General features: G+C 37.9%; 2 protein-coding genes across 2 annotated transcripts; both read right to left on the reverse strand.

Moving 5' to 3' along the window:
- Window positions 1-11,817: 11,817 nt before the first annotated feature.
- Window positions 11,818-12,396, reverse strand: EJ05DRAFT_501522 (glycoside hydrolase; the record flags this gene model as incomplete). Its single annotated transcript, XM_033747124.1, has 1 exon — window positions 11,818-12,396. The coding sequence occupies one exon, from the start codon at window positions 12,394-12,396 to the stop codon at window positions 11,818-11,820; it is 579 nt and encodes a 192-aa protein (XP_033599428.1).
- A 752-nt stretch (window positions 12,397-13,148) lies between these two features.
- On the reverse strand, window positions 13,149-15,395 carry EJ05DRAFT_49807 (phosphodiesterase/alkaline phosphatase D precursor). Its single transcript, XM_033746629.1, has 4 exons — window positions 14,820-15,395; window positions 14,607-14,766; window positions 14,462-14,557; window positions 13,149-14,413 (listed from the first exon to the last, which is right to left on the reverse strand). Exons 1-4 carry the CDS (start codon window positions 15,255-15,257, stop codon window positions 13,227-13,229), a joined length of 1,881 nt encoding a protein of 626 aa, XP_033599429.1. The 5' UTR covers window positions 15,258-15,395; the 3' UTR covers window positions 13,149-13,226.
- Between the last annotated feature and the right edge of the window lie 1,524 nt (window positions 15,396-16,919).

The following is a 16,919-nucleotide window of genomic DNA, read 5'->3' on the forward strand; positions in this document are numbered from 1 at the left end:
AAGTAGAAATTTATAAGCTACTTAGCCTATCGAACCTATCGATGATTTAAAACCGTCGTGCTTATAAACCCCTTTAAGTTATAGTAATTAGTTAGTAACTTAACGTTATACATAGTACCTTTAAGATAATATCGCTACTACTTAAACGACTCTACTATTACTAGTAGCTCTTAGTTATAAATAGTATATCTAGTCTCGACGTCGGCTATCTTACGCGAGAAGAACGTAACTAGATACTATTAGACCTTTTTAGACTCTATTAGTCTAGACTAGGAGAGTATACCCGAGATTATAAATCCTAATATATTAGTTTTAACGCGAATAGGTTTGGTTAGATTAAAGTGCACTAGTAATAGGGCGGTTATAAATGCTTCTTTAATCTTCTTAAAGGATGTTCTTTCGACCTTAGTTAATTTAATAGATTATAATTTAATATTACGCTATTTCTATCTACCACGGACCATAATAGACGAGTTAGTAGTAGTAGTACGCGTATTAAGTGGTGCGGCTAAACGGGAGAAGTATTTAATAAATTTTCGGTAGTAGTTGGCAAAGCTAATGAAGACACGTATATCTCGAACGGATTTTAGTTTAGGCTAGTCTATAATAGTAGTAACTCTATCTCTCTCTATGGTTATACCTTAATTAGTAATAACGAAGCTAAGAAAGTTAATATGGTCCTAATGGAACTCGTATTTAGATAGCTTAATGTATAGCTTATACTTTTCTAGCCTATCTAGGACTATACGTACGTACTAGATATACTCATCCTCATTATCTAAGAAGATAAGAATATTATCTAGGTATACGATATATATCGTGTCAAGTAGACCTACTAGCGCGTTATTAATATACGCTTAGAAGGTGCCTAGCGCGTTAGTTAGTCTAAAAGGGACTACGGTATACTTAAAGTATCTATAACGGGTCCTAAAAGCCGTTTTCTATTCGTCGCCTTCCTTAATACGAAGGCGATAGTAGGCGTTACGTAGATCGAGCTTAGTAAAGATCTTTACATATCCTAGTCTATTAATAGACTCGGAGATAAGAGGTAGTAGGTAACGATTCTTTCGTGTAATATTATTTAGGCTATAGTAGTTAATATATAGATGGAGGCTTCTATCCTTCTTCTTTATAAAGAGGATTAGAGCTCCGGCTAGGGATATACTAGGCCTAATCTATCCTTACGTAAGGTTCTTTTTAATGTATTCTCGAAGGGCTTATAACTTAGGTTCTAAAAGAGGGTAGATAGGTCTATATAGAGGTTACTAGCCGTCTTTAAGATTAATAGTAAGGTCGGTAGATTAGTATTAAGGTAGTTCGGAGGAATCGATCGCTAACGTAATATGTTAGTATATTTTATACTAATGTAGTAGGTTTTTATCTACTTTAATACTAAGCTCGCTATTTTACGTAAGTAAGAGTACGTAGATAGTCGAGATCGCCTTCTTATAATCTTTCTAGAATTATTCGTCGTTAATAAGCTGTACTAGTTCCCATTAAGGTGGGTTTATACGCTAGCTAGCTATCTTCTTAAGGAAGTCTAGTTTTAGATTATATTTCTTAAGCTACGGTATACCTAGGATTATGTCGAAGGGACTATCTACCACGATAAAGGTTAAGTAGTAGAGTTTCTATTTCCCTCCGCTATCCTAGATGCCGTATTTAATAGTATAGATACCGTGTAACTTAATAGGACTATCGATACTATAGAATATAGTACCTATTAGAGCTTAGATATCGGCCTTAAGTTCTCGTGCTCGTTAGGTCGATATAACATTAGTAGCCAACCTACTATTAAGTATTATAGTCTAATATTATCCACGAGGGACCTTAATAGGTCTAGCCTATAGTTCGATATACTATTTAGCGGATTACCCCTCTATTATAGTCGCGTCTATAAGTCGCGAGGGTTTCTCGTAGGCTATTAGTTTTTTATATTCTATGCTAGATAGTTAGGCGTGATATGTTCTAGCTACTAGTACTTATAGTATATAACTAGTTAGTTAGTTATATTAGCACTCGGTGGCTTCCCCAAACGGTACTTAGGTACTAGATAGTCTATTCTACTATAGGTGTAGTAAGTAACTTTAGGTCATTTATACGAGTCGGTCCTCGTATCTCGATGTATTGATTGGTAGAGAGATCCACGATACGATCCGCGTGGTTTTAAATTTAAGGCGTGGTAGTAGCTGTAAGAATAGGGTTATTGGATAGTAGTATAGTTAGATAGAATAATAGGGTGTATTCTATTATAGAACGAATTACTACTAAACCCTTTTAGTAGGAATCTAAGAGTATATATATAAAGGGACGCCGATCTATCTAGCACGTAACTATTTACCGCCCTTTACGTTACCTCCTAACCCTATTAGCTAAGGTATATATAGGTCGGGTCCTACCTAAGGCTAAGTCCTAATAATTATCTCTTCCCTCTAGGAAGCTGCCCTTAGTAACCTAGATTATTATCTATCTCTATATCCCTATTCTAAGTCTCGTAAGACCTTAGTCGTTCTCTACGCTTCGTCTTAGATACTTACTAATATTTACTAATCTAAGATTTATATAAGCGTTTTCCTAATAAACTAGATTTTATCTATCTTAACTTCTTATATAGGTGAGATTACCTAATTAGGCCTAGCGTATCACGTAATATAATTAGGTAAGCCCGGGTGCTACCTATATTAAAATCTTTTCTTAGAAATATTCCTTTCTTTAAAAAACTTCTTAACTCTTTATAGAGTTTTTTAGATTATTAGATATATCACCCGATCCTTATAGATATAGATTTATATAGATTTACTATAATTTAGTACGATTTACGCAATTTACTAATTTTTGTACCGTCCTTAGCTAGTAATAATATAATTCGTAATAATCCGTATAAATTAATAATAATCTTAATATGGTTTCCCGAAATCTTAACGCTCTAAAGTAATTAGTACGGAAACAGGCGCCTTCGAATAATCCCTATCTTATATATATTACCGACATGTCGAAAGCCATTAATCTACCCCGACCTAGGCCGGGCTCTAATAATCTAGCTATATATTATTATGGTTATTGCTTTCCGTCGTACATTACTCACGGTAGTACTAAATCTATAATATACGGTACTTATATAACTAAGAAGCGTTATTACTTATAGGTATTTAAGTAAGTTCGAAGAACTTTATATAGATTTACTTATATTAGTATAGATTACTACTAGGCCTCTAGTAACCCCTACTAATAAGGAGCGTAGTACTACTAATCGTAACGCCTTAGAGAAGGCTTTCTACGAGCTATATACCTAAGGTAAGGGTTACGCCTAGGAGTATAATTCTAATAAGATCTATAAGGATTTATCGGAATCTACTATAGCTATTATTACCGCGATTACTAGGTAATATTATTTTTCTTAAATCGTTATAGATTCTTACTAATATATATTAATCTCTATAATAGTACTAAAATCTCTACTACTTCGGACTTCTTTCTATACACTAGTAATATTAGAATTCCTAGAAAAGGTTCTAGTAAAAAGGCTAAGGTTCCTTCCTTACGCGTGCTAAAGAGCTATAAATTTAGGGAAGATAGCTCTAATCTAGAAGTTTCTATACTAAAGGTATGTGGTTCTATACCGATCGTTAAATCTTTTCGCTAATTTATATAATTCTTAGCGTGCCTACGCCGGTCCGTCCCTCTCTATCCCGGGTCCCGCCGCTCCATAGGTTTCTATAGAGGAGTTTATAGCTATAAGGCGCGCTATATAGAATTTATAGCGTCGGAACGAAAGGCTAGAGACTTATATTATAAAGCTCTATACTATACTAAATAAGAACTAGCGGAAGGAATTAGATATAACCATCGCGGTAATTAGTACTTCTACTCCTACTCCGACTTAATCGGTTTAGATCTATACTAATTAGTACTAATATATCTCTTTTATCTAGCGTTTTTAGTTTTTCGGTTTTAATTTTAAAGCGATCTTACTTCTTCTAGATAGATTAGTACGAGTTTATATAGATCTATATAGATCTTTATATTTTCTTTTAGCTTTCTTAATTTTATCTTTCTTTAATAATAACTTCTTTAATCTCTTTAGTAATCTATACCGATCTATACTAATCGGCACCGATTTTCGATGTCTATTTCTCTTAGTAAATTATTTTTCTAAGTCTCTTTTTTAGTTAAATTTTTTAAAGTTCTAAGTTCGAACTTTCTAAGGAAGTTCCTTAATTCCTTAGAATGTTTTAAAGATCTATATCTCTTTTACCTTCTTCCTTTTAGGCGGCTGTCCTCGGCGCTAAACTATACTAAAAAACGTTAAATCGCTGTACTTTAGTATAATTCTCTGCGATTCCGCGGCTTCCTTTACTAATTGCTGCTTATATACTAATATTGCTACTTTACTAATGTTTATTATAGGTTTCTAAGTATCTTTATTAGGATTATATCCTTTCTAATAAATCTTATATAGCTATATACTATCTTTAGCGCGTTACTAGCTAAGTATCTACTTAACTTCGTAGATATCTATACCTTCTACGTAACTACTTTATATAGTATCTATTCGGAATAATCTAGTAATAATAAGGCATGAAATAGCTCGAGAAGTATAATATGGAATATATTATATATCTTTAACGTAGGAGGAAGTTATAACTCGTACGTCTGGTTATTAATTATATAAGTAATCTTATATAGACCTATTATTATATAGTTAAGCTTCTTCTTTGGCCTAATACTATGAATATTCTTACTATTTAGTAAAACTTTATCCCTAATATTAAAGATTATAGGTTTTCTACCCTTATTATAGTGCGATTTACTATAATCCGTAGTATCTTATAGTAACTTTATAACGCTTCTTTACGTTTAGAATAGTTCTATAGTAATTTCTATTACTTTAACGTTAGGTCGTTCTACTTTAAACTAAGTCCCTAAGAACTATATATTATGGTTCTAACCGAAGTTTACTTTAAATAGACTTACGTCGGTTAACGCATGTCGGCTATTATTATACGCGAATTCCGCAATATAGACTAACCTTACCTAGTTATTCTACTTATAGTTATAATATACGCGTAAATACGCCTCGACTATCTAGTTCTACCGCTCCGTCTATCTATCTATTTATAGATGGAACGTAGTACTAAGTTTCTACTTAATTCCCAGCGTATAGTAGAAATCCTTCTAAAATTTAGATGTTATCTACGGACCTCTATCCGAAACTATACCATTTAGTATACTATAGAGCCGAACTACGTCACGGAGTAGTATATCTATAAGATCCGGTACTTAGATTATCTTCCTTATAGGGATGTAGTATAATATCTTTATAAATCTATCTAGAACTATAAGTAAACTATTATAAATATACCTAGAATACTTACTTAGGGGCAGATCTATAATAAAATCCATGGATAATTCCTTCTATGCCTCCTTTAGCATAGGTAATAGCCTTAATTTACTATATAGTAAGTATCTATATACTTTCGTATACTGGTAAACGTTACACGTTTTTACGTAGTCTTTTATATATTTATAAAGACCCGGCTAGTCGTACGTCCTTCGGATTAAATTAACCGTCCTTATAACGCTAAAGTACCCTACTAACGCGTAATTATACTATTTCCTTAAAATATTAATTTATAAGCCGCCTTCTAGCACGTAGAGTCGGCCTTAGAAGTAGATCGCGTCTAATCGTCGTTTCTACCTTAATAACCACGGCGGATCTATAGCGCTTCCTTTTATACTTATGACTTTCTTTACTAATATATCGGAATTCTAGGTAGATTTAATTAAGTCTTTAAGGGTTTTCTTAGTTTCTTAGATATTTATTTAGATTACTTAATACCCGCTCTAATTCCCGCGGAGAATCGCCGAAAGTATCCTAGCTTCTAGTATTCTATTAGATAACTAGTCTTATAGTATCTAAAGTATAGTATAGTCTAAATTACACCGACTATCTACATCATTCTATAACGATTTCTTATAATCTTTACGCCGCGATAGAGGATTAGCTTTATTCTCTCTTCTAGCTTTATATAAGATTTTAAAGTTAAATATTAATATCTACTTAGCCTAACGTACTTATTAGTAATTAAGAACCTTAGTTAACATAAAGTAACGTAGATTTACGTAATCTAATAATAATTCGATCTAATATACGGAGCCTTCTAAATAATATTACTATTACTTAAAACTCTTAATAATTATAAGTAGTTCCTAGTCATACGTATTATAACGCGTCTCTATATCCGCCATTTTATAGGAAAAGAAGGCGACCGGGTACTATTATACCTTATCTTTCGTATCTTTATACGGTTAACTAATAATTCTAGTAATTACGAATTCTAACGCGTTAGTTTCGACCCGAATATACTTCTTAGGATCGAAATACCTAAGAATCGGCGTAGTTATAAAGTAATTCTTTAATAATCGGAACGCATCTTACGCTTCCGGCGTTAACTATATCTCGACCGACTTAGCTTTACGCTATACTCGCCCACCTATAGGGATTTTACCGCTATTCTCTATAAGTTTATTAAGCGGCGCCGTAATTTATAAGAAGCCTATAATGAATTTACGATAATAGTTTACGAAACCTATAAACGTTCTAATTTAACGTATAGTAGTAGGTTCTAGCTATTCTATAATAGTCTTTACACGCTCCGGCTCTATTTTTAGGCCGCTATATATTATAATAAAGCCGAGAAATCTAACTTCTTATTAGTGAAACTCGTATTTAGATAATTTTACGTAGAGTTTATACTACCTTAGATAATTTAGTACTAATTTCACGTATTCTTTATAATCCTATATACTATCGGAGTAAATTAGTATATTATCGAGATAAACTACGTAAATCACGTTAAGTAATCCTACGAGTATAGTATTAATATATCCTTAGAACGCTCCTAGCGCATTTATTAGCCCGAATAGTATAATAGTATACTTAAAATAACTATATCTAGTCCGAAATGCGGTTTTCTACTTATCTCCGCGACGAATTCGAAGCTAGTAATATATATCTCGTAAATCTAGCTTCGTAAAGTACTTTACCTTTATTAATTAGTCTAAAGATTTATTAACTAGCGGTAATAGGTGATGATTCTTCTTAGTTACTATATTTAGTACCTGATAGTCGACGCATAGACGTAAACTTCCGTCTTTCTTCTTTACGAAGAGAATAGATACGCCGGCCGATAATATACTATAACATATCTAGCCTCTTTTAAGGTATTCTTTAATATATTTACGAAGAACTTCGAGTTCTAGTCTCGAAAGTGGGTAAAGTAGACTATAAGAGACGTCTACTCCCTCTTCGAGCTTAATCTTTAGCTTATACGGCCCGTAATTAGGGAGAAGTAACGCATCTCCTACCGAAAACATATCCGTATACTACGAATATATATCGGGTAGCGTGTCTTCGCCCCGATTATTACTATCGTTCTCGTCTTTATTAATAATTAATAAGGATATAAGATAGATTAGCGACGATTAGGTCCGCACGGCGAGGTTCTATGCCTCCTTACTAATAGTTACGACTTACTAGTATAATTTACCACGGTATTATCGGAACGTTAATATCTTCTTCTAAAAATTAAGGATAGGGTTTAGGCGTCTAAGCTAAGGTATCCCTAGAATTATATTCTATTAGCTAATATTAGCCACGATAAATTTATTAGATATCTACTATTTTATTATCTTTAAGTCATGAACTCCGTAATTCGTTATAGCTTTACCTAAAGTTCTAACTTTATATCTATTAACTATAATAGTTTAGCTAACTTTACCGAGATCGTACGATAATCTATACTCCTTTATAAGAATCGACGAAATATAGTAATCTTCTATACTAGTGTCCACGAGGGCCTATATAGTTTTATTACTATTTACTATAGGTAACGATACTTTTAGTAATATTAGGTCTTTACTCGCCGGAAGGCGCTACGGCTCCTTCTAAGTATATATAATTTAGCTAAGAACGCGGTTAGGTCTCGTGTACTAGCCTATTCTTTTTTCGGATTCTTATAGTTAGGCGAAATATATTCTATTTCTCTATACTTATAGTAACGAAGTACGCTATAATCCTACTATTTTACGATAGGTGTTATATTTAAGTCTATACCTTATCCTTTTCTATGTTAAGAAGTACCGCCTTAATTATTTTAGTATCCTCTTAACGCGTTTCTACCTCGATTTACGCTTTTCTAGCGCTAATCGTAGTAAGGTTACTCTTAATCGAATGTATTCGATCGACCTTATTTCTAACCCGTATAGGGTTCGTCGGTTTTACCTAGAGAGCCGCGTTCCTTAAGGATGCGGTAGTGTTTATTAGCTTTCTCCTCTAATTTATGTAGATAGTTAAAACTTAATAATACTATTCCTAGTCTTTTGCGGATTAATAGAAGTAGTACTTCGTGAAACTAGAATATACGAATATTTTTCTATAGCGTAGGGATATTATTCTATAGGTTTTAGAGGTATTATAGTAGTTAAGTAGGTGTCTAGTTCGGTCGTTATACCACGCTTCTTAACTTAGATAGTGCCTTTCTTTCACGTTCTCCATCCGTTCCGAGAGTGTTTAGTATAAATATAGCTAAATATTCCTAGGTTATCGTAGATAGTGGCTGTACTTCCTTCTATCTATCCTATTAATCGCGGGATTATAAGCCTAGGTATCGTTCTCCGAACGAAATACGTTATACTTTAGTAGAAAAGAGTAGAGGGTTATCGAGGAAGTACTTTTCGTAGTCTCTCTTCTAGTCTTTCTACTCCTTTTGGTTCTTCCCTATAAATATAGTCGGGTCTTTAGGTTTTAGTATATCTAGGGAAGGAGTAGAGTAAATCGGTAACGAAGCGGCTAGGTATACGGTGGATTATCGCAACTCTAATGGTAGGTAAACTAATTCTACCTGAATTAGTATAGAAAGTCGTCCATCTACTATTATTCGGCGTAGTTCTTTAAGAGACTCCTTAAGTTCTCGTCTCTTTATGAGGAGTTTCGCGCGTTCTACCTATTCTTTAAGGGTTTAAATCTCTTGAGCCTAATTCGCGACGTATTTCTAAAGTTCGGTAATGGTTTATTATAATACCTTACGTGGCTCCGCCACGACTTATTATCCGGCTTTATATTATTAGAAGTTACTCGGTGTATCTACTATTTCTTCGTCTAAAAGCTCCGTGATTTAGTCTAATATTTCTACTTCTCGGTTAGAAATGGCTAGGATTAATACCGATTATAGAGGATCCCTATTATTTAATATAGTGTTACTTATCCCTATAGTAGATCGTATCGACCTTCTCGGTTCTAGTTAGACTATCTTAACTATAGTACTATATAGGGAGTAATTCGAATATAAGAATAGGGTTATTAGATAGTAGTATAGTTAGATAGAATAATAGGGTGTATTCTATTATAGAACGAATTACTACCGAACCCTTTTAGTAGAAATCCGAGAGTATATATATAAAGGGACGCCGATCTATCTAGTACGTGACTATTTACCGCCCTTCACATCACCTTCTAACCCTATTAGCTAAGGTACGTGTAGGTCGGGTCCTATCTAAGGCTAAGTCCTAATAGAGACGGACCGGCGTGGGTACGCTAAGAATTATATAAATTAGGAAAAAGATTTAACGATCGGTATAGAACTATATACCTTTAGTATAGAAACTTCTAGATTAGAGCTATCTTCCCTAAATTTATAGCTCTTTAGTACGCGCGAGGAAGGAACCTTAGCCTTTTTACTAGAACCTTTTCTAGGAATTTTAATATTACTAGTATATAGAAAGAAGTCTAAAGTAGTAGAGATTTTAGTACTATTATAGAGATTAATATATATTAATAAGAATCTATAATGATTTAAGAAAAATAATATTATCTAGTAATCGCGGTAATAATAGCTATAGTAGATTCTAATAAATCCTTATAGATCTTATTAGAATCGTACTTCTAGGCGTAACCCTTACCTTAGATATATAGCTTATAGAAAGCCTTCTCTAAGGCGTTATGATTAGTAGTACTACGCTCCTTATTAGTAGAGGTTACTAGAGGTCTAGTAGTAATCTATACTAATATAAGTAAATCTATATAAAGTTCTTTAAACTTACTTAAATATCTATAAGTAATAACGCTTCTTAGTTATATAAGTACCGTATATTATAGATTTAGTACTACTATAAGTAATATATAACGGAAAGTAATAACTATAATAATATATAGCTAGATTATTAGAGCCCGGCCTAGGTTAGAATAGATTAATAGCTTTTAATATATTAGTAATATATACGAGATAGGGATTATTTAAAGACGCCTATTTCCATACTAATTACTTTAGAGCGTTAAGATTTCGGGAAACTATATTATAATTATTATTAATTTATATAGATTATTACGAATTATATTATTACTAGCTAAGGACGGTATGAAAATTAGTAAATTATATAAATCATACTAAATTATAGTAAATCTATATAAATCTATATCTATAAGGATCGGGTAATATACCTAATAATCTAAAAAACTCTATAAAGAGTTAAGAAGTTTTTTAAAGAAAGGAATATTTCTAAGAAAAGATTTTAATATAGGTAGTACCCGGGCTTACCTAATTATATTATATAATACGCTAGGCCTAATTAGGTAATCTTACCTATATAAGAAATTAAGATAGATAAAATCTAGTTTATTAGGAAAACACTTATATAAATCTTAGATTAGTAAATATTAGTAAGTATCTAAGACGAAGCGTAGAGAATAACTAAGGTCTTACGAGACTTAGAATAGAGATATAGGAATAGATAATAATCTAGGTTACTAAGGGTAGCTTCCTAGAGGGAAGGGATAATTATTAGGACTTAGTCTTAGGTAGAACCCGATCTATATATATCTTAGCTAATAGGGTTAGAAGGTAACGTAAAGGGCGGTAAATAGTTACGTACTAGATAGATCGGCGTCCCTTTATATATATACTCTTAGATTCCTACTAAAAGGGTTTGGTAGTAATTTATTCTATAATAGAATACACCCTATTATTCTATCTAACTATACTACTATCTAATAACCCTATTCTTACACTATCTTCTAGTAATATTAGTAGTAGTATAAGAGATAGTTAGCTAGTAAGGAGCCTATATAGATATTAGTATTATCTATAATACCGCGAGTGGTATATTACAACTCTATTACCATGGATATTAATAGCTTTATCTCTTAGTACTCCGAATTACTAGAGAAAGAATAGTATAAGGTTATTAAGGATAAGCTTATCTACTAGCGACGTAAACCTTCTATTAACTACGATAGTAAATAGGCTAACGCGCTAATTACCTTCTAGATAGCTTATTAGAATAACTATCCTTAGCTAAGTTAACTAGTAATTGACGTTCTAAGTATCCTAGCCTTAAGTTATAAGTATAAACGTGCCTTTAGCGAGGCTGGCGATATAATTACTACTCGTTAAGTAAAGCTTTATCCTATAATAGTTCGGCTAGTACTCTACTTAAAGTCGTAGATAGAAAAAGAACTTATTAACTTATAGCCTAAGTCGTAAGGCTAATAATATACTTTTCCGTTCTATATGGTAATCGACTTAACTTAGTAGAGGGTGATTCTATTAAAAAAGCTCGGATTTTAGCTATTTCCTCGGTTTTTGACTTAAAGTCATCTATAAGTAACTATATTTAGATATACTTATCTCTTGGTTTCTCTATCTCCTTCCTAATTAGGTAATTATTATATAAGCGAGTTAATCTAATATAAGTAATCTTAATCCCTTAGCGTAGATTCCAAGCTTAATCTATACTTTTGGGGTGACTAATCATATAATCCTAATCTAGTACCTCGGATTGTATCCGATTGTATATGCTCACGTCTGCGTGTAGAGCGAGGATGATGTAGAGCCCCTGATCGCTAGCCCATCCCATGATTCTATCGAGGTACTGGAGGCCCCCTCGAGGGAAGTATTCGTAATCGCGATCAACAATGTCTTCTAAAATCCAGTACCCCACAGATATGCGGATTGTATTCAGTCCATACTCAGCCATGGTCCTGATATCATCCTGAGTTATCCAAGTATCCCAGTGATGCTGGAATACAGTGTCGGCTTGGCTCTGGCCAAGCTTAGACACGCAGTCAAACTCGGATTTGAGACCACGACAGCCCATGTTGTTGAACGTAGTCCGAGCCATCCATGGCTCAATGACAAACAGAGACCCCACGTTGACACCACGAATCTTTCCAGAGGGTGGAAGCCACTCGGCAGTGGAGTCTGAGCTGTGGCTGTCGTCGCCGCGCCGGACAAGTGAAGCATTGAAAGTGAAGACATCTCTGTCTTCGTTCTCAAGAGGCAACCATGCTGACGCGAGAGTAGTAAAGACAAGTAAAAGGCTAACTAGATGAGAAACCATCTTGAGGGCAGTATACGTAAAAGGAAAACGCGTGACCGGGATACACATAAAAAGACCCAACGATAAGGAGAGGGATTAGACCTACCTTGTAGCACGTCCAGGGCATACTTATAAGACAACCCATCTGTCCCTCGTCATCATCTTCTCCTGGAATGCGTAGCGGTAATGTCAACTCCGAGAACTAAGTTCGATTGAGTATCTCGTTCTTGATGCAAGGTTACCTGGCGATGACAAAGATCGGGCTGAGCCGCCGAAGGTTGTTTCGATTGCCAGACCCCTGCCATACGAGGATCTCAGAGTATGCTAGATTCGTACTCCGCATGTGCCTGTAAGGGACGAGTGAGCTTGAATATGGGGTGTCTGGCATGATGTGGTGTGTTGTTCGAAATGCAGGCTGTAATATTAATTACCCAGATAGTGGCATGCAAGGGCCAGAACGTGCAGCGCAGATCGCCGGTAGCCCAACGCCCTTGGCCCAGCCTATGAAATAGGTTCTGCCCTAGGACCGGCACAGTCCTAGCCTCCGTTTAGCCAGGAACATGATCGTCACAAACATAAACAATTAAACATCATCATGAGGTGGATAATAAGTCAACAGTAGTTATCCTCTTGATGTGCGCATCGCATGAGCAGGCCTCACCCAACTTATGCTCCGGTCTATTGTTCAGTCTGTAACGGTTAGTTAGTGCCGTTATGTCGAGTCTTGTCCTGGCTATCGACATCGTGTGTTCGCATTTGTGGGTGATAAAATAGTATTCGCATAAAAGAAAACATTTCACGCTATATTCCATACCCCTGTCTTAAATTTAATTTCATTTCATTTCCTGTCTTTAAATCACCTCCATATTTTCATGACTGACGAACCATGTGTTGTTCCCAGTATCGACCGTCAAATTCGTCTGCGTTGTCTTTCCATACTTGATCGTTCCACTTTCCACCACCCCATTTCCAACCGGTCGTTGCAGCCGATTGTCACCTGCGGCCACGGTGAAGTTGGCGATCGGGATTTCCCAGTTGTTTCGGGTGACCACGGTTGGAAGACCGAAGTATCTAGCCTCAACCTGGGCATGCGTGAAGTGCAGCTCGTAGTAGCCACGGTAGTATAGGTCGTTCCATTGTAAAGAAGTGGTGTCTGATACTAGTGTGTTGGTGTAATTGTTTGCACGGTCGATCGTTATGTTTGCGCCATACGGACACGGACTGCTCACAGCGCTACCTGCAAACTCAACGCCAAGGGAGCCTGAACCGGTGACTGGATTGTAATCTGCGTGCTCTAGCCATGTCAAGTCACTGACCCAACTTGCATGGCTGTCACCAGCAAGGAAGATGTTGTTGCCGATGTTGTTGTCGTACAAGGTCGCCAAGGTACGGTTCTTATTCGATTGGTAGCCGTCCCAAGCGTCATAGTTTAGTGGACTGTCTTCACCAAAGACCACGCTCTCGTTCAAGCGTGAGAAGACGATTTGACTACCAACAACGCGCCACGTTGCACCACGCTCGGCAGACGACGTGAGTTGATTGTAGAACCAGTGCTCCTGACGGCTTCCCATCAGTGAGCGGCTCGCGTCGTTGGAGATGGTATGGATATAGTCTGTGTTGAAGTACAGATCGGTGATGGAGCGGTCATACTGGCGTGTATCGAGCATGATCAGGTCGATCAAGTCACCGATAGCAAAAGAGCGCCAAATACGAAGGTTGTCATCCATGTCGACTTGGCGGATAGGCATCCACTCAAAGTAGGCACGCACAGCATTCATCTTGCGTTGGTCAACGGATACGCCGCCGTCCATGACAAAAGACTGTTCGGTGTTGTTCAGCGTGGACGAGCCGTCGCGATATGTATTATCTGCAACTTCATGGTCGTCCCAAACAGGGATCCAAGCAAACTGTTGGTGGGACGCAAGCAGGTCGTGGTCTTCACGGTAGTTGGCAATACGGCGGCGATAGTCATGCAGGGTGTATAACTGGCGATCAGGCTGTGGGATGCGACCGATGGAGTAGCCATAGCCGTACTCGCCTGTGACTTGTAAGTAACGTGCTATGAAACCGGGCTATTCTGGCTTACCCTCAGCGTACTCATAGATATAGTCTCCAAGATGGACCACATAGTCAACAGAGTCCTTGCGGACAGGATTGCCGTAGGCATTGAAGAAGCCGAAAGCTGCTTCTTGTAAGTCATATGTCTCTCCTTCATGGCTCGCCTCACTTACGGAAGTTGGAGCAGGAATAGATTGCCAGCTTTACGTCCGTGACGTGGTCGTCCTTGTTTGGTGTCGTCTTGGTGCGGCCGACCGGGCTGGTGACATTCGAATTGCAGACATTAAATTGGTAGTAGTACGTAGTAAAGGGCTGTAGATTCGACGCTTCGACCTGTTTCACTTGCATCAGCCCACTTGTACCCGTTATTCGGACATAGTGAATACCTTGACCGTAAAGTCAACGTCTGAGCTAGTATAAGCTTCCCCGTGGTCTGCAACGTCCTCGAAGCTCTTGTCGGTGGAAACCCTGTACTCAACGCATACAGGTGCTGTCGAGACCTTGACATATTTTTCCGTCTCGTGGCTGTATAGCGGAACATATCCGCTGACAGTGAGGTTGGAATGGTCGTTGTCTTGGACTGGCCCAACACGAGTCCAAAGGATCACTGAGTCCGGAAATGGGTCGCCGGACGCAACACCGTGAGTAAAGTTCAAGTGAGACGGGTTCCATGGCATAGTAGGGACATTGCGCTTGACAACCTTGTGAATAGCTATGCCCAGCCCTGGGTGATGCTCAGAAGGTGACCTGTAATTGAGGTTCTTGGTCCAACTCGCGCTCGCCAGAGCGGCAGAGGTAAGGACAGAGAGTGACTGAAGCTTCATGGTGCCAATTGAGATCAGAGGACAGCCCGACGAACGCAATGGTCCTCGTATGCCTTCACATACTACCTTTTGTAGCTGCAGCGTCCAGCTTGAGCTATGCCGGCGATGCGCTCGAAGCAGAGCTCTGTCCCGAGACCAATTGTATAGCGTGTATTTGACATCTGTGCAGCACGTTGCGAGCGGATTTACAGAGCGAAGCTACTGGAATGAAGAGGATGCGATTGGATGAATAGATTGATGAGGCCGAGACGAGAACTTCTAGCTCTAGGGTTTGACGTCAAGCAACCCAGAAACGTGGGAAGCGAGAATTGCACTTTGGCACAGTGGTACTTGTGGCACTTTTGGAACCACTTGGGGGCGGGACCAAGCCGGGCGCCCAGCAACTCGTGGGGGAGCAACGGGGGCTGATTGGGTGCCCGGCGGCTGATGTGGGTGCCCAGTGTCGCCGGCAAGACGCCTTGACTTGGGCGGGCTTGCTGCTGCTGCCGACTGCCAGGAAACTCCCCAGCATGCCCTCAAAGCAAATGAATGTAGCACGCCTTTCTTTTTTCTTTAGATATCAGGCTCTTTCTTCCCTCACTTCCCTGTACTTTCTAGAAGGCCAGCTCCTGACGTACATGAAGCGATGCAGTCCTCGTCTAGCAATGGTACAAACATCGTGTTGCTCAGATGTGCTGTGCGGCCTCCTCCTTCAAGAGTCGCAGATGTGGCTGAACAGGCCATGTACTCGTTGGATGTCTGGATCTTTCGACATGATATTGTGAAATAAATAGGTCTACGACCATATCATCCAGGTATTGGCTCCGCTCTTATGAATCATGCCACCCGGTCAATGCTGCAACGACTCTGTCTGACTCTATGGCAAATCTCGCCGATATTCCGGTAGTAGCGACGTAAGCATTCCGGCCGTGCTGGAGAACGACGACAAGACGTTGAAGCAAAGATGCGAGAATGAGTTACGGTGATAACTGGTTCACGGTTGGTTCAAGACGACAAAAACCTAGCCACAATCAGCCACGCAATGAGTAGGACGTTGGTATGGATACCTTCGAAACTAGACCTGCAAATAGGAATGTTACCAATGGTCTGTCTACCCATCCATACCTCGTCGTGCGCCAGGCCCTGCTAGCCCTGCATATCGACATGGCGCATTGAAGATTGTCATGAGTAGAATGAGGTAAGCGTCCACGGTTTCTGCACTGTCAGCATGAAGGTCGAGATCCTTCCAAGCTTCTAAGCCTAGACGCTGAAACGATTGATTAGGCGTACGCATGGATAGGCAAACCCATCAAAGACACGAAAAAAATCCAGCCTTTTGAGGGATTTCAAGTGGCACCTAATGCACACCTAGATAGGTAACATCAACCATGCATGTAAGCAATACGGCATGCGGTTTTCGTCGTTCGTCGTGATTAGTGCTGTAGCCTGTAGTGCGCACCTAAGGCTGACGGTCGTCTGCATAGCGTTGTCTCCCAGTATTGATAGAGTATGGATAGGTGGATAGGTAGATAGCTAATACTCCTAACACTATGTACTAATACCTACTGTCTACTACCTACTTACTACCTAGGCAATCGCTTAGTCCAGTCATGATATATCGCCAACCGTCTCCCAAGAGTCACTAACACGCTGGGTCTTACCTGGACGGCAACCCTCAGCCCC

This window comes from Pseudovirgaria hyperparasitica (assembly GCF_010093815.1).
Source record: "Pseudovirgaria hyperparasitica strain CBS 121739 unplaced genomic scaffold EJ05scaffold_10, whole genome shotgun sequence".
Lineage (NCBI taxonomy): Eukaryota > Fungi > Ascomycota > Dothideomycetes > Acrospermales > Acrospermaceae > Pseudovirgaria > Pseudovirgaria hyperparasitica.